Raw genomic sequence first — 25834 nt, 5'->3', positions numbered from 1 at the left:
AGACAGTGCATTCCAGACCCTAACCACTCGATTGACCCTGTCTCCACCACACTCTCAGACAGTGCATTCCAGACCCTAACCACTTGATTGACCCTGTCTCCACCAAACTCTCAGGCAGTTCATTCCACTTGCTGTGTGAAAAAGTTTCTCCTCTTGCCGCCTCTGGTTCTCTGATCAGTCTCCTTAAACCTGTGCCCTCCGGTTCTCGATCCTTCCGCCAATGGGAACAGTTTCTCCTCATCTACTCTGTCCCAGACCCCCTAATGATTCTGAACACCTCAATCAAATCTCCTCTCAACCTTCTCTTTAGGGAGAGAAGTCCTAGCTTTTCCAATGTAGACATGGAATTTATGTACCACATCCTTGGAACCATTCTCATGAATCTTTTCTGGACCCTCTCCAAAACCTTCACATCCTTCCTAAAGCAAGGGGCTCAGAATTGGACACAATACTCTAGTTGAGGCCAAACTAACATTTGAGAAAGTTCACCATGACCTCCTTGTTTTCATGCTCTATGCTTCTGTTTCTAAAGCCCAGGATCCCGTGTACCTTATTACCCACTTTCTCTACTCACCCTGTCGGCTTCAATGATTTGTGGTCAGGCCCTTCTGCTCCTGCACCCCCTGTAGAAGCATATCCTTTATATTGCCTCCACTCATTCTCTCTACCAAGATGTATCACTTCACACTTCTCTGCATTAAATTTCATCTGCCACTTGTCCACCCATTCCATTAGCCTGCCTATGTCCTCTTGAAGTCTATCACTATCCTCCTCCAAGTGCTGCACACAAATCCAGATCATTAGTGTAGATCGAGAAAAGCAGTGGCATTAATACCGACCCTGGGAAACCCCTCCATATACTATCATCCAGTCTGAAAGACAACCATTCCCCACTACTCTGCTTCTTGACACTCAGCCAACTTGGTATTCTGCTCCAAATGTCCCCTGTATTCCATGGCCTTCAAATTTGCTGACAAGTCTGTTATGTGGCACCTAATTAAATGTCTACACAATCCACTCATAACAAACCATATATTTATTTTTGATATTTGAATCGATGAATAATAAGTTACATATGCAGAATTGGGGTAATGTCCACATGTGGCATAAATATACATGAAAGTTTTTGAAGAATTTAACAGTAGACCAGAACGTTAGGAATGATTGTTATTCCTCTCTCTCTCTCTCTCTCTCCCTCTCGCTCTCTCCTCATTTTTCCTTTCAGTTCCATCACACCATAAGAAAAATGAAGACACTGTTTCTCTCTTCACTGGGCGTGCTTCAGCTCTTGATAGCCCTGTGCCAATCACAGCAGCACTCTGAACTCCTGGTCAGCACTAAGTTGGGGAAGGTGGTGGGAACAAGAATGCCAGTTCTGTCCAGCTACCTCAGCGCTTTCCTCGGGATACCCTTTGCCGAACCTCCAGTTGGAAACTTGCGATTCAAGAAACCTGAGGCCAAGAAGCCGTGGTCAGGGATCTGGAATGCTTCCTCCTATCCCAAGAACTGTCAGCAATACGTTGACACTCAGTTCCCTGGATTTCCCGGCTCAGAGATGTGGAACCCAAATAAGGAGATGAGCGAAGACTGTTTGTACCTCAATGTGTGGGTCCCCTCTCCTAGACCAAAAAATGCAACTGTCATGGTGTGGGTCTACGGAGGTGGTTTCTACAGTGGAGCTTCAACATTGGACATCTACAATGGGAAGTATCTTGCTCACACCGAGCAGGTGGTGGTGGTCTCCATGAACTATCGGGTTGGTGCATTTGGGTTTCTTGCTCTACACGGAAGCCAAGAGGCACCAGGAAATGTCGGGCTTCTGGACCAAAGGCTGGCACTGCAATGGGTGCAGGACCACATCCAGTTCTTTGGTGGAAATCCAAAGATGGTGACTATTTTCGGAGAGAGTGCCGGAGGAGCTTCTGTCGGCATGCACCTGCTCTCCCCAGGGAGCAGAGACCTCTTCAACAGGGCCATCCTCCAAAGCGGCTCGCCGAATTGCCCGTGGGCGACTGTCTCTGTAGCTGAAGGTCGTAGGAGAGCGGTCGAGCTAGGAAGGCTCCTCAACTGCAACATCAACAGCGACGAAGAGATAATTGACTGTCTTCGAGCAAAAGAGCCCCAAGAACTCATTGACAAGGAGTGGTCTGTCCTTCCCTACAGCAGCGTCTTCAGGTTTTCATTTGTTCCGATCATCGATGGGGACTTCTTCCCAGGCTCCCTGGACTCCATGCTGAACTCAGGCAGCTTCAAGAAAACTCAGGTCTTGCTGGGAGTCAACAAGGATGAAGGGTCTTACTTCCTCCTATATGGAGCCCCAGGCTTCAGCAAGGACTCAGAAAGCATTATTACCCGTGAAGACTTCATGGCAGGAGTCAAGCTAAGTGTCCCTCATGCCAGCGACTTGGGGCTGGAAGCTGTTGCCCTCCAATACACGGACTGGCTAGATGAGCACAATGGCAAAAAGAACAGAGACGCAATGGATGACATTGTGGGAGATCATAATGTCATCTGCCCCTTGATGCACTTTGCCTACAAGTACTCAGAATTTGGCAATGGCATCTACATGTACTTCTTCAATCATCGAGCCTCCAACTTGGTTTGGCCAGAGTGGATGGGAGTCATCCATGGCTATGAGATTGAGTTCGTCTTTGGGCTGCCTCTGGAGCAGCGACTAAATTACACAGAGGAGGAGGAGATGTTGAGCAGAAAGATAATGCACTACTGGTCGACATTTGCAAGAACTGGGTAAGGTTAAAACGAGAGAAATTCATTCCTTTCTAAAGGCTTGCATTTCTCTAGCACTTTTCATGATTTTAGGATGTCCCAATGATGTACTTTTTGAAGTGTAGTCACTGTTGTAACGCAGGAAACACAGCAGCCAAGTGTTGTGCGTAATAAGATCCCACAAACAGAAATTTGATAAATGACCAGGTAATCTGTTCTAAGATAAAAGCAGAATATTGCAGATGCTGGAAATCTGAAATAAAAACAGAAAATGCTGGAAAAACTCCAGGTCTGGCAGTGTCTGTGTAGAGAGAAACAAAGTTAACGTTTTGTGTCCATATGACTCTTCTTCAGGGTTGAACTTGTTCTCTTACGGAACAATTTCTCCTTTAACTTGTCTCACTTCCTCCAAATAAAAGGTGTGGCTATGGGTACCCGCATGGGCCCCAGCTATGCCTGTCTCTTTATGGGGCATGTGGAACATTCCTTGTTCCAGTCCTACTCCGGCCCCCTCCCACAACTCTTTCTCCGGTACATCGATGACTGTATTGGTGCCGCTTCATGCTCCCGTCTGGACCTGGAAAACTTTATCAATTTTGCTTCCAATTTCCACCTGTCTCTCACCTTCACGTGGTCCATCTCTGACACTTCACTTCCCTTTCTTGACCTCTCTGTCTCTATATCTAGTGATAGACTCTCTACTAATATTCATTACAAGCCTACCGACTCCCACAGCTACCTCGACCACAGCTCCTCACACCCCGCTTCCTGTAAGGACTCCATCCCATTCTCTGTTTTGTCACCTCTGTCGTATCTGTTCCGATGATGCCAGCTTCCAAAATGGCACTTCTGACATGTCTTCCTATTTCCTGAGCCGGGAGTCCCCCTAACTGTGGTTGACAGGGCTCTCAACCATATCCGACTGCTCTCGCACACTTCTGCCCTCACCCCTTCCCCCCACTTTCCCAGACCCATGATAGGGTCCCCCTTGTCCTCACTTATCGCCCCACCAGCCTCCGCAGTAAAAGGATCATCCTCCACCATTTCTGCCAAGTCCAGCTTGATGCTATCACCAAACACATCGTGCCCTCATCCCCTCCGTTAGCATTCCGTAGGAATCATTCCCTCCATGATACACTGGTCCACTCCTCCATCACCCCAACACCTCACACCCCTTCCCATGGCACCTTCCCATGCTATCGCAGGAGGTGTAACACGTGCCCCTTTACCTCCTCACTTGTCACCATCCAAGGCCTGAAACACTCCTTCCAGATGAAGCAGTGATTCACTTGCACCTCCTGCAGTTTGGTCTACTGCATTCGCTGCTCCCAGTGCAGCCTCCTGTACATTGGGGAGACTAAACGCGGACTGGGTGACCGCTTTGAGGAACACCTTCGCTCAGTCCGTAAGCATGACCCAGACCTTCCTGCCGCTTGCCATTTCAACACACCACCCTGCTCTCATGCCCACATGTCTGTCCTTGGCCTGCTGCAATGTTCCAGTGAAGCTCCACGCAAACTAGAGGAACAGAACCTCATCTTCCGATTAGGAACTTTACAGCCTCCTGGACTTAACATTGAGTTCAACAACTTCAGACCATATACTCTGATAACTTTTTTCCCAACCCCCTCCCCCCACAGGGCCACTCTGTGACTTGTTCTTATGTTTTGCTTTCAGAGAGCACTGACCCTTGTCCTGCTCTTAACACATTCTGCTATTTTACCTTTATGTCACTATTAGCACCTTTTTTAGTCTTTAACACTATCGTTGCCACTCCCTTTGTCTTGTGCCCATGACATCTTTGTCAAGTCTCTCCTGAGCTCCCACCTACCCCTGACCTTTAATTTTGATCCACCTTCTCCCCCCACACTCCCTCCTTCAAAAGTATAGGACCCATCACATTTCGACCTCTCCAGCTGTAAAAAAAATCATACGGGTTCGAAACATTAATTCTGTTTCTCTCTCCAGAATCGGTCCTAATATGTTGGCTGAGGGATGAATATTAGCCCAGGCACTTCAAATTGTGATGAGAGATCTTTTACAGTCACCTGAAATGACAGACCTATTGGTTTACTGTCTCACCCTAAAGATGGTGTGACACCACTGATAGTGCTCAGCACTGTACTAGGAGTTTCAGGCTAGATCTTGTGCTTATGTTTCTGGACCAACAACCCTCTAACTTGGAAGCAAGACTGCCACCCCACTGAGCCACAGCATGGTCTGGATTTTTAATTTCCAGACTATTTAAAAAACTGAATTGGAAATCTCAAACTTCTACGGTGGGGGAAATCCTGCCAATCTCGGCTTCTAGATTACCAGCCAGGTAACATACCCAGCAGCCCTAGTGGATCCAGGTTCAAAGTAAACCCAGGTCGACACAAGGAGCTCACCTTCGGGGAGGCAGTGGCGCTGTGGCATTGTCACTGGACTCCAGATACCCAATTGCTCTGGGGACATGGGTTTCAATCCCACCACAGCAGATGGTGAAATTTGAATTCAAATAAAAAATCTGGAATTAAAAGTCTAATGACAACCATGAAACCATTTCCGATTGTCGTAAAAACCCATCTGGTCCACTAGTGTCCTTTAGGGAAGGAAATCTGCCATGCTTACCCGGTCTGGCCTACATGTGACTCCAGACCCACAGCAATGTGGTTGACTCTTAAATGCCCCTCTGAAATGGCCTAGCAAGCACACTCCGCTCTCAAGGACAGCCAGCGATGCCCACATCGCATGAACGAATGGAAAAAAAAAAAGATGTGAGAGTGAAATAAGTTTGACATGGACTCAATTTAGTTGAATATGGGGTCTACGCTCCAGCAGAATCTAGCCATACTTGGACAGTTAGTGTTAGAGATCCCTCACAAATGCTAATGTTAACAATTGGATAATGGACTGGGGTGGAATCTCTCTCTGATTGTAACAAAGTCACAGCCAGGCTTCTGCGCTATTATTCCAGGGCTTATAGGAATAAATAGCGCGGACAAATTGCCTAATCTTGATTTGTATTCCCTGAAGGCTTGATCTAATTGAGATGTTCAAAATGATAAATGGACCTGATAAGGTCAATGTGGAGAAATTATTTCCTCTGATGCAGGGAGTGGAGAGCAAGATGGTACAATCTTAAAATTAGAGCTGGGCTATTTAGGAGTAAAATCAGGAAACATTTTTTCACGTAGAAATCTAGAACTCTCCTTAAAAGGCTGTGGATGCTGGGGGTCCAATTGGAGCTTTCTAGACTGGGATTGATAGATTTTTATTGAGGGATACGAAGCTAAGGTGCGGAAATGGAGTTGAGGTGCAAATTAGCCAAGATCTGATGATGGAAAAATATCAAGGGGCTTAGTGACTTCCTGCTTTTTTCACATTCTTATTCCATTAGGTACTTATGTCTGAAGCACATTAGCTGAAGGTTCATCTAACAAATATCTGATTAAGTCTTTTCTTCTCTCCAGAAACCCAAATGAGCCTCATACGCAAAAAAGAAAATGGCCACCTTTCACCGCCAGTGACCAGAAGTTCATTGACCTCAACGTGGAGCCCATCAAGGTCAATAAAGGTCTACGAGTTCAGATGTGTGCCTTTTGGAACCAGTTCCTCCCCAAGCTCCTCAATGCCACAGGTAACCTCTTTCCCTCCTCGGTGCAGCTTGGTTCTAATCCCCGCTAAAACCTAACACTTTGCTGAGTTTTACTGATGCTCTCCACTTGCTCTTCTCTCCTCAGAGGCCCTGGGTCCGCTCTTGCGGACCATGCCCGCCTGCCCGTCTGTCCTGGGCCAGCTGTGTGAGCCCAATGCCCCCCCCCCGCCACCACTGTGCCCAAACAGTAGGCAGCGGGCAAGGAGAACCCAGTCTGGCTTTTGTCCCACTCTGATGAAGGGAAGTGATTTCTCCACACCCCCCCCAAAACATACATACCCACACTGGACCAGCTCTCACTCAGCACAGGCCGGGATTCAAATCTGGGACCTTCCCGTGGGATTCAGTTCCACATGATACTGGTGCCATGGACACCACCGGAAGCTGTTTCCACCTGCGTTTCCATTTAATGAGGGAATGCATTCATTCGTGTGTATGCTAAAAGGTGATGTTCAAGGAGCCTGGGATTGACTTCAATGGAGTTCAGGAACTTGTGCAATACAGTGTAAGGTTGTGGAGTCCAGTTTTTAACACTTATACCATTTGGTAAAGGAACCATTCCTCATGATTAGAATGATGCAGCACAGAAGGGGATCACACAGCCCATTATGTCTGTGCCAGCTATCCAATTAGCCCCACTCCCCTGCTCTTTCCTCATAGCCCTGCAAATGCTTTTCCTTTTCAATTTTTATCCAATTTCCTTTTGAAAGTTACTATTGAACCTGCATCTGCTACCCTTTCAGGTTGATCATAACAACTCCCTCTACTTAAAAAAAATCCTCCTCATCTTCTCCTCTTGCTGATTCTCTTCAATCTGTGTCCCTCTGGTTACCGACCCTCCTGCCACTGTAAACAGTTTCTGCTTATTCACTCTATCCAAACCCTTCATGATTTTTGCATGCCTCGATTAAATCTCTCCTTAACCTTCTCTGCTCCAAGGAGAACAATCCCAGCTTCTCCAGTCTCTCCAGAACTGAAGTTTGCTTGTCTCTGGCATCATTCAGGTAAATTCTTGCCCTCGCTCCAAGGTGTCAACATCCTTCCTAATGTGCCCAGAATTGGATACAGTACTCCAGCTGAGGCCTAACTTGTGATTTACAAAGGTTTAGAGTAACATCCTTGATGTTGGCGATAATCAGTTGGGCATCTGTTCAAAACAGATAATCCGTGAAAATCAGTATGCACAGCTCCTACTGTACAATCCATGTGGTGTTCACAAAGGGCCATTCCTTCTTCAGTGAGTATTCTGGACCTGAAAGCTGTCTCAACAGAACAGCCTTTGTAACCATGCTTCAGGAAGGCTACCGAGGGGAGGGGAGAGAGTTGTTGTGCCACTCTTATTCACACAACACTTAGAGCTACGGAGTGTCGGTTTCTGTTTGACCAGTCATCGTGACTCAGAAAAATAAACGCTACCCCTTTAAGGACCAGTCATTGTCTCTCCAAGTGCCTTACCTGCTTGTGGAAACTGATCCTTTACTGGGCAGCAAGATCCCACGGGCTCCATTTTGGTTTGATATGCCCAGCTAGACCAGTAGGTCGTGAACTGTAACGAGCCTCAGAGTAGGGAAGAGGGAACTTAGCGGGTAAGTGTGAGCAGGGGAGTGTGCGGATATGCAGGGTGAGAGCGAGGTGGAGTGTTCTGATGTGATGCTCCAGACATCCAAACAGCCCAACAGCACTGTTTATGCTCACATATGAAGACTGATACCAGACATTTTTTGGGCAGGGTTGGTTGGGGGCAGAGAAGAGAGGGGGTTGCCCTTGACAACTAAACACTGCCTTTTGTGGGGGAAGAGCTGAGAAATTAGAGGGAGCAGACGATTAACTGGAAGCCATTTCTGTAAATTTAAATATCTTAATTTATTTCTCCTAATTATATAACTTGTTTTAATTTTATATTTTGAGTTAATTTAATCCTTGTTCCCTTTTTATTTTAGCATGTGATGGCGAACTTTCTAGCAACGGGACACCTAGGTGTAAAGGGAAAGGTTTCTATGTTATTTCATTTACCCTTCTCTACTTCATTCTCCACTAAGCAAAAATGCCCTGGGGCTTATAATGTGTACCCTGATGTGAGAAAGCCACTGCAAGGTTAACGGAGAAAAAGGGGAACTGTTTATCAGGAGTTTGTAAAAGATCGCAGTCCAATGAACTACAGAATGGGGGCAATTCAGAGCCTCCTTCACCCTTGCCTGACTATGAGATGATGAGTTGAGTTGGTCAGGGCCGGTGGGGTGATTTTTACTAAGCCTACCACCCCACTTATACTGTGGAGCAGAACAAGAGACAAAAGCACAATTTAAAAATGCAACACCCGCCCGACTGGATTTTCCAGGGGCTCTTGGGCCGGGTGACCACCCTTCCCGACTAAAAGAGGTAAGAACATTATTTCAATGGCGTGTTCCCCTCCCACCCCCATCGCCCCCTGTTGTGAGGTACTTTTCATGGACTAGTGGGTGGGCTTTGCGTGCGACTGCCCCACCCCATTGGACACGGGTGATAGACGGTCCGACCAGTTCTCCTTAAAGGGCAGCAGGTCACTCCCGAAACAGGCCCAAACTTTCTTTTGTTTTTCTGCCCCCCCACCCCAAACCCTCTCCCGCAACATCCCTACCTCACCCCTTCATCCTGCCTCCCTTCCAGGACTGATCTCCGCCCTCCCTGTTTGGTAAGCTGCCCACTAGCTGCACTGGGGTCTCTCAGGCCCTAGCGTATCAGACTAAAATGGACCTCCCCACCCCTCCTGGTCTTGGAGATTCAGTGCTGCTCTCCTCTCTTTTCTGGCAATCGGTGAACAAAGGCAAGGACTGGCCGTTGGGAATTACCTCTGAGCCATTGCAATGCGAGCAGAAAACCCTCATTGAGACTATTCACCCAAACTATTGACCCTTAGCCGGGAGTCTGGGAAGCCGCTCCTTGACTCTGACGTACCAGAGGGAGCATCGTTCCTGCTCCCCTCCCATAGGGCAACTCCACCACTGGCCTGGGACTCAGCTCACTTTCCTGCTTGGAAATAGCGCACTGGAGTGACGGGGTGGAGCAGGAGCGGGGCACATGGAATTGGTGTGGAGCCAGAGATGAAAAGGGGAACTTTGATGTTAAAGGGCAGGCCCGGCTTGAGGCCTAAATCTCGGCCTTGCTCACTGAGTTAGAAGAAGTTGAGGTACAACAGGCTGGGGTTGGGGGAAGCTGCTATGGGATGGGGGAAGGTGGGGGGTAAGTTTGGTACCACAGACTTCAAAAACTGCAACCCCTCCTCAAGCAGCACAGAAAAATAAAGCGAGTTTTAAAAAATGACTTGCTTTATAAAATCAAACCACCAAAAAAACTCCTGTTAAACTTTTAGCACTTTTTTAAAAACTTGCCTAATACACCCTCAAAACTCTTGGCTGAATTCAAGTTATTTAATTTGTAAAGCCACCTTTATTGTTTCCTTATTGTTCAGTTACAGCTTTATTAATCTCCAAGTGAAGTTAGATTAAAACATTTCTGTCGTGTGTTACAATAGCACATTTGCCTGTGACGTTAAAATGTGTTCCTAACTCCATTCGAATTCAATGGACTGAGCTGTTTCTCCGAGTCATTTCCTCAAAGGAAAAAACAGTTAGGACCAGTACTCTTATTTCCCAGTTTCTACTGGTGTTCCATTTTAAGGTATACAAGAACCAGTTCGGACCAGTTTTCTTATTTTCCAGTTTTTACTGTTTTTTCCCTTCTGGGTGGCCTTTGACCAGCCTTATCTAGAAGCTGCTTTGCTGCTAAAGAAGTTTCATTCAGAATTTTACAGCCTCTCCCGCCCAGCAGGTTATTATGGCCCCGCCGAACTGAATGGAGATTTAAATGGCTCGCCGCTTCCGCTGGGGCGGGGGTGAGGGTGGGGGGGAGGGTGGGCAGAGACACAACATGGGTGGGGCGGTAAAATCCTGGCCATGGGTAACTCCTACCTGTACCTGCTCTTGGTACCAAACCGCACCCATCTGACAGAGCTTGTTGGTGAATTGTAAGTGCATGTCATTATTGCCACCTTCCTACTATCTGCCTTGCACACCTGCGTACCAGGCTCGCCCTCTCTGTGTCTGTCTCTCTCCCTTTCTCTCTCTCTCTCTCTCTCTCTCTTCTGTCAGGGTCCAACGTGAAGCGACTTAGCATAGTCTGGGCCCAATTCAACAATTTGCCAACCAGATGCTGCAGCTACCTCAGAGTCAAAGAGTGGCTGTCATAGAAAATGGGGATTTACCATTGAGGTGTTTCTCTAATAGGCCAGTTGTCCTCTGTATGTCGTACTGTTGTTCTCTTTTGGTTTTAGCTCAAGGTCCCATAATGGGGCTTGTAGGATCCATTGAAATGTGGTTTTCTGACCCATTGAGTCATTTATGTTAAAGATCAACCCAAGTACTGTCCTTATGCCAAAGCTGAACATAATAAATAGCAGGCGATTGCTTTGAAGTATTTCATAGAATCTTACAACACAGAACGCCTACACAATCCCTTTGAAAGCGCTATCCAATTAGTCCCATTGCCCTGCTCTTTCCCATTGTCCTGTGAATGTTGTCCTTTTCAAGTTTGCACCCTTTGAAAGTTCCTATTGAATCTGCTTCCGCCACTCTTTCAGACAGCGCCTTCCAGATCACAACAACTTACTCCGCAAATCAAAAAAAATCTCCTCATCTCCCTCTCTGGCTCTTTTGTAAACTACTTTACATCTGTGTCTGCTGATTTCCTATCCTCCTGCCAGTGGAAACAGTTTCTCCATATTTATCTACTAAAATCCTTCGCAACTTTGAACTCCTCGATTTAAATTTCCCCCTTAACCTTCTTTACTCTAATGAGAGCAACCCCAGCCTCCCCAAGTCTTGTTATGTGACTTTGCCATTTTCTCTGTCCTATCACTCAATGAAGTCTTCACATCAACTCCCAGTGAACAAGCTAGACTGAGAAATACTCTTGGTTGCAAAAATGAGCCGGTCAAACCTAATTAGAACCAATCCCACAAGATTTGAACGGAATAGGTTAGCCCCTATTGGCTCAGAAAAATTCCCATCTAAGGATTCATTCCAATTTGACTCCAAAACATATCCTGTAAACAGATTACCAGGAAAATGGCTGTTCACGGTTTTTCTTTAAATAGACAGGAGGCAAAAATATATCGCATGGACATCAAAGGTACGGGAATTCTACTGAATTGCCAAATAATTTGCCGTTTTTAATGGAGATACATGGAGCAGAGAAGGCTAAGAGGAGATTTAATTGAGTTCTTTTTAATTGTTAAGCTTTTATTTCCTCTGCTTGGGGAACCAGTGGAAAGGGATCATCAACTTAAAATCCTCACTCAGAGTGAGGAGATTAGAAGAAATTTCTTTACACAGCGATTGATTGGAGCAGGAAATTCTTTGCCACAGGGAGTGGTTGAGGAAGATCATTGTATCCTTTGAAGAGAAAAAAATGGATCAACATTGAAGGAGGGGAAGATGTAAGACTATTGGGGAAGAGGAGAGTAGTGGGGCTGGTTTTTGATTGATTCAGGAAAGAGCCAGCACAGATGCTATGGACCAAATGGCCACCTTCAGCGTTATAAATCTCTTCACACGTAGGGGCCTCACAGGTCTCTATCTTCCCCTATGTTTTAGGCTTTAAGGTATCGTCAGTGACTTAGTGGGTAGCATTCTTACTTCTGCATCAGAAGGTGACTTGAGCACGTAATCCAGGCTGACACTCGACTGCAGTACAGAGGGAGTGCTGCACTGTTGGAGATCCCACCCTTTGGATGAGATGCTAAACTGAAGCCCTGTCCACCCTCTCAGGTGGACTGTAAAAAATCCCCAGGCACTATTTTGAAGAACACGAGAGTTTTCCCTAGATTACCTCATCAATATTTATTCCTCAACCATCACAAACACACATTATATGGTATAATCGTCAGGCTATGCAAACTATCAGGCTGCCAGATTTCCCACTTTAGAACAGTGACTACTTCAGACATCGAATTGTTGTTAAAGGCACAGGGATTCTACTGAATTGCTAAATAATTTGTCGTTACAAATGGACATGCATGGACATTGAAGCAGAGGAAGGTGTAGGAAGATCAGGGGAAGACTACTTCAACACTTCAGAAAGTGTTTCATTGGCTGTAAAATGCTGTGGGATGTCTTGAAGGTGTGAAAGATGCTACAGAAATACAAGTTTTTCTTCCAGCAGCCTCAAAGCTGAACTACCGTGCAATATTGCCTGATATTATATTAGGGAGAATCTTGCAAAGCTCACTGACCTCGCCACTGATGCTTCAGAGAAGCACGAGTTCATCATAAATATAAGTGACAAGGAGCAACAGAGCTTCCAGACTGCAGCATCCTTCCCTGTTTCAGTAGATCAGAATGACCGTTCAATCTTGGGGCCACATTTCATCATCCTGTTTTCAGGATATTAGGATGAGGGGAAAGGGGAGGAATGCACCCTGCCAGATCAACAATGGAAAATCAGAGTGGTATTTTTTTTTTAAATGTTCTTTAAGGAACAATTCTCTGAAGCCTGAGTATCAGTTCAAGATTAGGATTCAGAACTGTGACTTCTACTTGAAAGCCTAATGCTCCAGCTTCATTTTTGAGCTGTTGATGTGGAGAGTTGGACAATATCCTGACAATATCCAGGCTTGGGCTGACAAGTGGCAAGTAACATTCATGCCACACATGTGCCAGGCAATGACCATCTCCAACAAGAGAGAATCTAACATGCCATTGGGCCCCTCAAGCCTGCTCCACCATTCAATAAGATCATGACTGATCTGTTTGTGTTTCAAATTCCACATTCCCATCTACCCCAGATAACCTTTGATTCCCTTGCCTAACAAGAATCTATCTACCTCCGCCTTAAAAATATTCAGTGACCCCGCCTCCACCACTTTCTGAAGCCGAGAGTTCCAAAGTTGCACAATCCTCGGAGAGAAAAAAATTCTCCTCATCTCTGCCCTAAAAGGGCGACTCCTAATTTTAAAACAGTGCCCCCTAGTCCTGGACTCACCCACAAGAGGAAACATCCTTTCAACATCCACCTTGTCAAGGCCGTTCAGGATCTTATATACTTCAATCAAGTTACCCCTCACCCTTCTAAACTCCAGTGGAAACAAGCCTAGTCGAACCTCTCCTCATTAGACAACCTGCTCATTCTAGGTATCAATCTAGTAAACCTCCTCTGAATCACCTCCAATTCATTTACATCCTTCCTGAAATGAGGAGACCAAAACTGCATACGGTACTCGAGATGTGGTCTCACCAATGCCCTGCGTAACTGAAGCATAACATCCTTACTTTTATGTCCAATCCCTCTCGTAATAAAGGATAGCATTCCATTAGCCTTCTTAATTACTTGCTGTACCTGCATACTAACGAACACCTAGATCCCTCTGTACCTCGGAATTCTGCAGCCATTCTCCATTTCAGTAATGCTCTGCTTTTTTGTTTTTCCTGCCAAAGTGAACAACTTCACATTTTCCCACATTATATTCCATTTGCCAAATCTTTGCCCATTCACTCAACTTATCGATATCCATCTGCAACCTCCTTATGTGCTCCTCACAACATACATACCTACCTATCTTTGTGTCAACTGCAAATTTAGCTACCACGCCATCTCTCCCCTCATCTAAGTCATTGATGTGAATTATAAAAAGTTGAGGCCCCAGCACAGACCCCTGCAGGACCCCACTCGTCACATCCTGCCAATCAGAAAAAGACCCAGTTATGCACACTCTCTCTGTGAGCTCACACCATGAGTTTTTATTTTCTGCAATAACCTTTGATGTGGCACCTTATCAAATGCCTTCTAGAAATCCAAGTACAGCACGTCTACAGGCTGCCCTTTATCTACAGCTCATGTTACTCCTTCAAAAAACTCCAATAAATTGGTTAAATTCTGAGGTCATTAATTAATCCTGTCACATTACACGATGGCTCTCTGGTTGGTTCCAGAACGTGCTGCTCTAAGAAACTATCTTGAAAGCATTCGAAGAACTCCTCATCCAGGCTAATACTGCCAATCTGATTTTTCCAGCTTATATGTAGATTAAAATCACCCCTGATTATTGCAGTCCCTTTATCACAAGCACTCAATATTTTTTCTTGTATATTTTGTCCTACATTGTGGTTACTGTTAGGAGGCCTGTAGACCATTCCCACTAGTGACTTCTTTCCCCTACTATTCCTTATCTCCACCTAAACCGATTCTACATCCTGATCTCCTGAACCAAGGTCATCTCTATCTATTGCGCCAATGCCAGCCTTGATTAACAGTGCTACCCCTCCACCTTTACCTAGCTTCCTATTCTTCTTGAATGTCATGTACCCCTCAATGTTCAGGACCCAATCCTTGTCGTCCTGCAGCCTCTGTAATTGCTATCAGATCACATTTACTTACTTCAATGTGCACTATCAATTAATTTACTTGGTTATGAATGCTACGCACATTCAGATACAGAGCCTTCAGTTTTGTCTTTTTGGTTATCTTTGTAACATCAAGTGTTGACTGTTGGTGTATTCATTGTTTTTTTCCTCTCTGTCCCTTCCTGCCATTCTATGACCCTCATTTCCTGCCTTGACTCTACCCGTTGATTTGCCATATCTACCCAAGCTTGAACCCTCACCCCTCTTGTTTATTTTAAAACCCTCTCTACTTCCCTACTAATGCGATTCGCAAGAACACTTGTCCCAGCACGGTTCAAATGTAGACCATTCCAACAGTACAGCCCCCACTTTCCCTCACTATACTGTCCCCTACTACCACTGCATTCCTGTTTGCTCCTCTGCTTGGTTTCCTATACTACGGTGCCATGGCAAGCCTGCTCAGCCACCTTGCAGACCTCACTTTCGTCCACACAGGTTGCGAGCACCTCACATCTGCCTGCCTCACTGACGGTCACATCCTCCTGTCCCTCACCGCTGATCAAAACAGACAACCCTATTCTAAGAGGTGTGACTGTCTTCTGGAACAGGATGTCCGGGTATTTCGCCCCCTCTCATATGTTGCGTAGTATCTGCAGTTCAGCTTCCAGATCAGTAATCCTGATCTGGAATTGCTCTAGCTGTATACGCTTTTTACAGACGTGTTTGTCCTGGATCACCTTGGCGTCCAAAAGCTCCCACATTCCACAGCTGCAACATAACAGCTGCCCTGCCATTGTTTCTTGTTATTTAGTTAATTTAATTTAATTACTTTCTTAATTAACTTAGAGTAATTCCTATGTATGCTACAATGTTACTGTGCCAGCTGAATGCTAGTACCACTGACAATTAAAAGTTATACGTTTCTTAACTACACGTATGTGTTTTAGATGTTTATTTTAATTTATTTTATTTTTATTGTTTTATTTTAATTTTTAAAGTTTTAGTTTTTTTTATTTTAAAGTTTTAGTTCTTTTTGTTTATAGATCTCCCCTAACTCCCTTGTTCTAAGCTAATTTTTCACACACTGTCCCTTATACTGAGCACTTACCGGCCAATCAACTTACTAGTTTCCTTTGACATTGCAGTTGCTTTTACTGCTGCCTCAGTGAAATGCTGCGCCCCTCAGCTCCCAACAGTCTCCTGCAGGTCTGCATCGACTCCCAGCAAGGTAACCATAAGAGCATAAGACATAGGAGCAGAAATTAGGCCATTCGGCCCATCGAATCTGCTCCGCCATTCCATCATGGCTGATAAGTTTCTCCACCCCATTCTCCTGCCTTCTCCCCGGAATCTTTGATCATCTTACCAATCAAGAACCTATCTATCTCGGTCTTAAATACACTCAATGACCTGGCCTCCACAGCCTTCTGTGGCAATGAATTCCATAGATTCACCACTCTCTGGCTAAAGAAGTTTCTCCTCATCTCTGTTCTAAAAGGTCTTCCCTTTACTCTGAGGCTGTGCCCTCGGGTCCTAGTCTCTCCTACTAATGGAAACATCTTCCCCACGTCCACTCTATCCAGGCCTTTCAGTATTCTGTAAGTTTCAATCAGATCCCCCCCTCATCCTTCTAAACTCCATCGAGTACAGACCCAGAGTCTTCAAACGTTCCTCATATGTTAAGCCTTTCATTCCTGGGATCGTTCTCGTGAACCTCCTCTGGACCCTCTCCAGGGCCAGCACATCCTTCCTGAGATACGGGGCCCAAAATTGCTCACAATATTCTAAATGTGGTCTGACCAGAGCCTTAGAAAGCCTCAGCAGCACATCCCTGCTTTTATATTCTAGTCCTCTCGAAATAAATGCCAACATTGCATTTGCCTTCCTAACTACCGACTCAACCTGCAAGTTAACCTTAAGAGAATCCTGGACTAGGACTCCCAAGTCCCTTTGCACTCCAGATTTCTGAATTCTCTCCCCATTTAGAAAATAGTCTATGCCTCTATTCTTCCTACCAAAGTGCATGACCTCACACTTCCCCACGTTGTATTCCATCTGCCACTTCCTTACCCATTCTCCTAACCTGTCCAAATCCTTCTGCAGCCTCCCTGCCTCCTCAATACTACCTGTCCCTCCACCTATCTTTATATCATCTGCAAACTTAGCCAGGATGCCCTCAGTTCCTTCATCTAGATCATTAATGAATAAAGTGAAAAGTAACCATTGCCCCTTGACATTCAGTGGCATCACCATCACTGAATCCCCCACTATCAACATCCTGGGAGTTACTATTGACCAGAAACGTAACTGGACTAGCCATATAAATACTGTGGCTACAAGAACAGGTCAGAGGCTAGGAATTGTGCAGCAATTAATTCACCTCCTGACTCCCCAAAGCCTATCCACAATCTACAAGGCACAAGTCAGGAGTGTAAGGAAATACTCCCCACTTGGATGTGTTCAGCTCCAACAACACTCAATAAGCTTGACACCATCCAGGACAAAGCAGCCCACTTGATTGGCACCCCATCCACAAACATACACTCTATCCACCACCAAAGCACAGTAGTAGCAGTGTGTGTGCCATCTACAAGAGGTACTGCGGGAACTCACCAGGACTTCTTAGACAGCACCTTCCAAACCCACGACCACTATCATCTAGAAGGACAAGTAGATACATGGGAACACCACCCTCTGGAAGTTCCCGTCCTGACTTGGAAATATATCACCGTTCCTTCATTGTTGCTGGGTCAAAATCCTGGAACTCTCTTCCTAACAGCACTGTGGGTGTACCTACACCACAGGGACTGCAGCGGTTCAAGAAGACAGCTCACCACCACCTTCTCAAGGGGCAATTAGGGATGGGCAATAAATACGAACATACGAAATAGGAGCACAAGTAGTCCATTCTGTCCCTCGAGCCTGCTCTGCCATTCAATAAGATCATGGCCGATCAGTTTGCGTTTGGAGTTCCACATTCCTACCCCCGATAACCTTCAGTTCCCTTGCCTGACAAGAATCTATCTGCCTCCGCCTTAAAAATATTCAGTGACTCCGCCTCCACCGCCTTCTGAGGCAGAGTGTTCCAAAGTCGCACAACCCTCAGAGAGAAAAAAATTCTCCTCACCCCTGTCCTATAAGGACGACCCCTAATTTTAAAACAGCACCCCCTCGTTCTAGACTCACCAACGAAAGGAAACATCCTTTCCACGTCCACCTTGTCAAGACCAACGCTAGCCTAGCCAGCAACGACCACATCCCATGAATGAATGAAAAAGACGTCCATGTAGGAAACTGTAAGGTAAGTTTCATTGACCTGATTTGGATTATTCCCCATCAGCTCCATGATCTTCCTCTTTTCTTCATTTTACAAGTTATGTGGGGGGGGGGCGGAGAGGTTAAGGTGTGAAGTGAGAGAGAATGAGTCATTGTGATATTAGGGGAGCAGCGGAAGGTAAGCAGTGGGTAATTCCCGGCACTTTACTAAAAGCAGGAACATGGACATCCCACTGTGCCAAGGGAGCATATGGGCTGGTCTTTCAGATTCCCGATACGGTAACTCTTCCTCCTTCAACCGTGCGGCAGACGTGGCAAAGAGAAAACCAGCAAGAAAACACTCAAGTGACAGGATAATTTGAGCCTTGGCCAAAACTTTGCAAGAGGGTCAACATGATGTCAAACGGCCAATGGCAATTGAGGGCTGTTCTCACCAAGGTAGAATGAGGGAAGGGTACAAGGGAGAGAGGTGTAGTCGGGCAGTCCAAAGTTGGCTTGTATTCCGTGGCGTTTCGGCGGTTATGGGGTGATCTAATCGAGGCGCTTAAAATTCTAAAGATATTTGATAAGTTAGAAACTGAGAAAACCTCTGGCAGGAAATCAGTAATGAAGGGAGATAACTTTAAAATTGGTGAGGGCTGTTCAGGGATGACGTCATGAAGCACGTCACACAAAGAATAGTGGAAATCTGGAACTCTTCCCCCCCCCCGCCCAAAAAGCTGTTGAGGCTGAGGGTCAATTGGAGCTTTCAAGACTGCGCTTGTTAGATTTTTGTTGGCTAAGGGGTATGAAAACAAGGAAGGTCAATACAAATGAGGTGCATATCAGCCATGATGCAACTTAATAACAAGAGCAGGCTCAAGGGACTGACTGGCCCCTTTTGTGTGTTCCAATGGAAGATAGCAAGGGCGCGGATTGCTAATGGGACTGTAGACAAATCAAGGCCATGTACAGACATAGTTAAAAAAGGACAAGGATTTTGTAGCTGATGAACCAGCAGGTGGGGAGTCAATGATGTAAAGATGGGGGCAGTGGGTGGGCAGCGATGGATGTTCTGCCAGTTCAGCCAGCTTGGGATGTAAGCGTCTGGGCTTCTGAATGACATAGAGTTTCTGTCAGGAGGCCAATGAAGTGAGGGTTGGAGGAAGAAATAATGAACTTGCATTTCTGTAGCACCTTTTGCATCTTACAGTGCTTCACAATCAGTGAATTATGTCTTGAGGCGTAGTTACTGTTGGTAGGTCATGGGTTTAAGGCCTATGCCAAAGACTTGAGCTCAAAATCCAGGCCCTTGCTCAGCCGTTTAAGTGAAGCTCCCTGAAGGAGTCGTCAGATCTGGAACCAGCTGCATTTATTGGAGAGGTGACTGTATTCATATCACATTCAGTTAGATACCATAGAAAGGATCAAGAACTACGACCAAGTGATTTTTCTCTATTGGGGCAACTGGTATCTGACAGGTTCAGAGAAGTTGTTAATCGCATCTACTGACAGGGTCGAGCAGTGCTCAAACTCTCCTGGCCGTAGTTCAGGTCATTAGTCAAAGGCAGAGGCCTGGGTCACTGATGGGCATTTATCAATTCCAGTGGTGAAAATGAAACAATTCACAGAATTTAAATGGTTGGATCTAATAAAAGTGTCACCATGGCAAGGACGATGGGTGGAATCAACATTTCTGATCACCTCTGGGAAAAGCTGAATGGGACATCTCAAACTATTAGCAGCCTTGGTGAAGGATGAAAGATCATCCATAACAATGAGGGTTTGAGGCCTTGTCCCCTCACTGGCTGCCCCAGCCCAGCAGTAGGTGTCCTCGCCCACAGCACTGCCCTACATCTGAAGCAGAACCCGGGTAGTATGTTCCCCCCACATCTGTTGCTAAGTGGGTGAGATCCCATTGCTAAGGATGGTCGGTGGGTGTAGCCATTCAGGATCTGCTAGGCTAATGTCCGCCCTGGCATGCAGTGATCAAGATAATCCTGAACAACCATCTGACTGTAATGGTCAGGGATCCAGACTCTTCTGTGCCGTCAGTTTTGTTTGCATTGGTGTCCGAGAGATTAATAATTAATTCCTGTAGACACCCAGGGTGATCCTGGGGGGGGCGGGGAATTGGCAACCCTACTATACCAGGAGCTGGCCCATCTGAAAAGGAATAGTAGATATAATCCAAGCACTCTGGAGGGGTGAGAGAGAAGTACCCCCATCGCTGTGGGGGTGGACTGGCTCCAGCCATTATGTTTTACAGGAACTGACCCTCTTGACCAGAGGAGAACACAGACGGATCAAAGGCAAGAGAGGCTGCTATATGAGTGTAAGAAAGCAGAACCAATACGTACTGAGTCAGTACATAGATGTTTAGGGAGGAAACAGAGAATGTTGCATCAGTATTTGGCAACAATGACATTAACTTTTATTTTTCTTTTTTATGTCATGTACTTTTTTTCCCTCATGTACTTTATATCAGTGTCTATCAAGGAGGTGGACTTTGCCAGAGTTACAGTGAACGAGGTGGTGTTTTTTATTGGCTAGGCCAGCATTTATTGCCCATCCCTAATTGCCCTTGTTCAGAGGGTATTTAAGAGTCAACCACATTGGGTCTGGAGTCACATGTAGGCCAGACCGGGTAAGGGCAGCAGATTTCCTTCCCTAAAGGACATTAGTGAACCAGATGGGTTTTTACAACAATCAGCAATGGTTTCATGGTCATCATGAGACTTTTAATTCCAGATTTCTATTGAATTCAAATTTCGCCATTTGCTGTGGCGGGATTCAAACACAAATCCCCAGGGAATTACCCTGGATCGCTGGAATACCAGGTCAGTGACAATACCACTGCCTCCCCTGTCCAGCTAGTGGATAAGGTAAAAATAGATGAAGGGACTGGGACTAATTTAGAAAGAGCCAATATAAACTCACTGCCCTCGCTGGCCTCCTACTATGCGATGATTCGACTTGTTTGCTCATGCACTCTTGTGACCAATCCATTCTGTACCTCACATGTTCCCCACTCTATTTCTCTCCTTGCTCTCTCCCCGTTCTTCTCTTTGCTAGTTTCCTTTCTCTTGCATCCGTCTTCTCTCATTCCTCGTTGCCATACACTCATTTTCTCTCTCCTTCTCTACGTTCGTCGTTCTTCTCCCCTGCACTCGGCTTCTCTCTCACTCTGCATCCGCTCGTTGATTCATTTCCATTTTATGCTTTCCATTGCCCCTCAAAAAGATCAAAACGTTATTCCTCCATGACAGTTTTAAAAAGAAACGTGTACTTTCATGTGCTGATTTTATTTGCTGATTTATATTTTTCATTCCGCTATGCAACTCTGGTAAAAATTTCTTTGTGGCATCTGGCTTTATTTTTGAGTTATGCGATTGTACAATTTATTTTATTACCTGTTAAATTTGCATCTGATTTTCTGTTCTGACAGTTCACGTGGCTTTGTATGTTTTCTATTTCCTGCATGTGTAAATATCGTCAATAAAACAATGCCTCCAAACCCTCCAAACCCTGTGCAGCCGCATCCTGGGTTCAGTCTTTCCATCTTTAATAACGTTCTGTGTGCGATTTTCAAGTATGGCTTGGGCGGAGGTTAAGCACATCTTCCACTGTGTTGCGCATAATCAGAAAAAGATGCAAGAACGCTATTGGAGGTTAGAGGGAGGGGTTTGGGCATCATAACCAGTCATAGAGCTAGAGAGGAAGGAAAATCTTCCTCTATGAAATCATTCCTGATCGCTGGATCCCTGCTCGAGTCGATCCACAAATGTTGCACAGGATCGAACTTATTTCCACTCCCCGCACCCCCCCACCATGTTTGGGGGGTCAGCACGCTTACCTCTTGAGTGAGAAGGTCATGGCTTTAGTCGCCACTCCAGAGACTTGAGCATATGATCGAAGATGACACTCGCAGTGCTTTACCAGCCGAGTGCTGCACTGTCAGAAGTGCCTGTAACTATACTTCAGGAAGCATTTCATTGGCTGTAAAGCGCTTTGGAACGTCCTGAGGTTCTGGAAGGCACCGTAGAAATGTACATCTCCCTCTCTGCGTGCAAAACTGATCACGTGGTTTATAAGATCATAGAAATTTACAGCGCAGGTGAGGTCATTCGGCCCATCATGTCAGTGCTGGCCAAAAAAGCTATCCAGGCTGGTCGCACTTCCCAGCTGTGGGTCTGTAGCCCTGTAGGTTCCAGCACTCCAGTGTATATCAATGTGTTTTTTTTTATATAAATCCAATGCCTCGATTATGCTTTCAGGAATTGAATACCAGACCGTAACCCGGCAGCCTCCGAGTGAAACAAATTCTCCTCGACTCCCTTCTCATCTTTTTACCAACTACTTTGAATCTATGTCCCCTCACCTCACCTCTCTGCTACCTGAATTAGGACCTTCTTATCCACTCTATCTAGGCCCCTCAGCATTATATACACTGCAATTAAATCTCCCCTCAGCCTCTTCTGTTCCAAGGAACACAATATTCTTCCTCATAGCTAAAATGCTGCTGTCAATCCTCACAAATCTCCACTCTACCCTGTGTAGTGTGATCACATCCTTCCTGTGACGCAGCAGCCAACTGTACTCAGCCACTGTGGCCTAACTAGTTTTCTACATAGTTCCAGCGTAACCTCCCTGCTCTTATGCTCTATGCCTCTACCAATAAAGTATCCCATATATCATCTTAATCACTTAAAAGGAGGAGAGAAGAGATGGCACACAGAAAGTTCCCATTCAGCAGACCTCCTGGACAGAAATGACATTTTTCTTTGAGGTAATTCTGAAATTTATCAGCGTCAGAGAGATAACACAGAAAAATAAATAGGAGCGAGATCTGAGGGATGCAGGGCAGGGGAGGGGGGGAAATAATGAGGTGAGGGTAAGGCGGCCAGGACAATTTTAACCCCGGGCCTGTTTATGTGCTGCCAGTCAGCTGCCAGCCTGAAGCGGGTGAGAAGCAGGCAGCAGGCGATGCAGAAGGATGCCTAACGCTCCCTCGTGGAGCCGGAAGGATCACTTTGAACTGCCTCACCTGATCAAAGGGTTAAAACAGCACTCAGGATCTCCTCTCCCCTCCCCCAATGATGTCATCACACCCTGACCTGCATATCTAAAGGACTTTCCCCCAGTTTGAGGCTGTGACCTTTATCACTTTCTGGGCAGAGCCGGGTAAAATGGACACCAGCTGCTTACCCTGCCAGTCAGGTAGTTCAAGTCAGCACCTGTGCAATGCGCATCTGAGATACCACCATAACTCAATCAGCAGCATTCCTACTCTGAGTGCAAAACCTGTTGAGTTTGAGCACAGGACTGAGGCAGAGCCTGCCACCCAATTGGTGTTGTGGACGTGAGATTCCACAAAATCTTCTTTGCCACCACTGCTCAGTGGATGGCACTCTCTCACCTCTGGGCACAGAGACCTGAGCATCAAATCTAGACTGGCATTCCCATTGGAGTGCAGCACTGTCAGAGGTGCCGTCTGTCGGACGGGATGTAATCAGAGTCCCTACCAGGCCTCCCAGGTGGGCATAAAATATCCCACGGGGACTCTTTGTGGATTGAAGTTGTCCTCAGTGTTCAGGCCAAAACTACACAATAGATTATCTGGTCATTATCATATTGCAGTTCTGTGGGATTTGACTGTATGTAAATTGGCTGCTACATTTCCTACATTCCAACAGGACTTTATACAGGAACCACCCTGTTTTGATTTGATTCCAAACTAACTGACTCCCGAGTACGTGTTATTCTATACGTAAACTCCCCGAAACCTGTTAGATTTTGTGCTCTGGGGTGGAACTCAAACTTATGACCTTCTGACTGAGAGGCGAGAGTGCCACCTACTGAGCTATGATTAACATCAGCGTCGGTGAGGGTGATGTTATGGTAATGCAGCTGGTGTCTACATTAAACAGGGAGACTCCGACTCACCTTCTCTTCCTTCCCTTCCAGAAACTATCCATGAGGCTGAACGTCAGTGGAAGATGGAGTTCCATCGATGGAGCTCCTACATGATGCATTGGAAGAATCAGTTTGACCATTACAGCAGGCAGGAGCGATGTGCCGACCTGTGATCCCAACACCTCAGGTCACGCATTGAGGCAGAGAGCGGAGTCCAAATTCAACCAGACACCCAGTCTAGTTCCCAGTGACACTGCATGACCCTCTGTGACTATCATAAAAATTTGAAGGTGTGACTACCATCATGTTTGAGGCTTGGTCCACACGACCCTTCAGTCATGCAAATCTCACCATCGTCCATAAACATTTGTTTACCCCATGAATGGTCAAATGTTCAGCACCAGGGCGAGTGCGTGAATTTCCACTGGTGTTTCTTCCTCCCCTCCCCATGCTCTCTCCCCCCCGCCGCTCTCTTGCCTCACCCTCCCGCCTTCTTCCCCCCACCGCTCTCTCAAATCCCCTCACCCGCCCGCCGCCTTCCCCTCATTCACCCACCCTGTCCCCATCGCGCTCGCTCCCATCCCCCGCATCACGCTCGCTCCCATCCCCCTCATGTGCTCCCCTCCCCCATGCCCCTCACGCGCTCCCCTCCCCCAACCATTCCCTCCCCTCACCCACCTGTCTTCCTGATCCGCCCTTTTCCATCCCCCTCACCCACCCTCCCCCAACTACCCTCTTCCCCCAGCCGCACTCCCTCTCTCCCTCCCCCAGCCACCCACCTCTTCCGTGCCCTTCCCCTCACCCACCCATCCTCTCTCCACTTCACCCTTTCCCTCTCTTTCTCTCCCCACCACACTCTGTTCATTGGCCCATTGGGGATATCCTGGCATGCGTGACTTGCAGGCCACTAACCCAGTGAATCAGCCCTGGTCAATCACTGTAAACAGGAACCTGACCACTGGGAATGACAGCCCCTTTGTCTATTGTAGCCAAGGCCAGTTTTCAGAACACAATGTCCACAAGCAACTTGCATTCATCAAGTGTAGAACAAAATCCTTTTGCAGTCAAAACAAAATGGAGGTTTGGTTAAGGACAATATTTAACTGGCCCACAGCCTGTCTGGCACTGACACTGGACGCTTGAAGTGGGATGGCTTTTCCCCAGCACTGGGACAGACTCTCTCCAGCCCCATTGGAAGGTTTTGGACAGTCTCAGCTGAGCTCCTCCATCATAGTGACTGACCAAGTCTTGCACAGTATTCCTAGCATTTACAGTTTCCCTGGCTTACTTATTTAAGTTTAAATTACTGTAAAAACTGGGCCATAGCACTCCAATCTCTAGGTTAGAAGGCTGTGGGTTCAGGTCCCACTCCAGACTTGAACCAATAACCCAGGCTAACACCCCTCTGCAGTGCCGAGGGAGTTCTGCACTGTGGAAGTTCCATTTCTCAGATGAGGCATTAAACCGAAGCCCCATCTGCTCTCAGGTAGACCATCCCATGGCCACTACATTGAAAAAGAGCTGGGGAGTTCTCCCCAGCGTCCTCGCCAAAATTTATCCCTCAACTAAGATGACTAAAAACAGATGATCTGGTCATTATCACATTGCTGTGGGAGCTTGCTGCCCGCAAATTGACTGTCACGTTTCTTACAACCGTGACTACATTTCAAAAAGTACTTCACCGGCTGTAAAGTGCTTTGGGATGTCGAGATCGTGAATGGTGTGGTCAGAGTGTTATCCCCCCCCCACCTCCGACACCCCCACCCCCCCAACCCACTGTGTTTCGTGCACAAGCTCCCAGGCTCCGCTGTTGTTGATCTTAAACTAGCTGGCAGGGGTTGCAGAAGGGGCTCTGGGACCGATCTTCCCCACCCATCTATCGCTTATCCTGCCTCTACTCACCATCGAGTTTGAGAGGAAC

General features: G+C 46.4%; 1 protein-coding gene across 1 annotated transcript; it reads left to right on the top strand.

The window, feature by feature from the left end:
- Positions 1-1231: 1231 nt before the first annotated feature.
- ache (acetylcholinesterase (Yt blood group)) lies at positions 1232-24314 on the top strand. The gene is made up of 3 exons (XM_078533693.1): positions 1232-2748; positions 6183-6349; positions 23965-24314. The coding sequence occupies exons 1-3, from the start codon at positions 1247-1249 to the stop codon at positions 24084-24086; spliced, it is 1791 nt and encodes a 596-aa protein (XP_078389819.1). The 5' UTR covers positions 1232-1246; the 3' UTR covers positions 24087-24314.
- The last annotated feature ends 1520 nt before the right edge of the window (positions 24315-25834 follow it).

This window comes from Cetorhinus maximus, chromosome 34 (assembly GCF_964194155.1).
Source record: "Cetorhinus maximus chromosome 34, sCetMax3.hap1.1, whole genome shotgun sequence".
NCBI classification, from domain to species: domain Eukaryota; kingdom Metazoa; phylum Chordata; class Chondrichthyes; order Lamniformes; family Cetorhinidae; genus Cetorhinus; species Cetorhinus maximus.
Note: the sequence above shows the minus strand (reverse complement) of the source record. Positions and strands in the feature narration are given on the sequence as shown.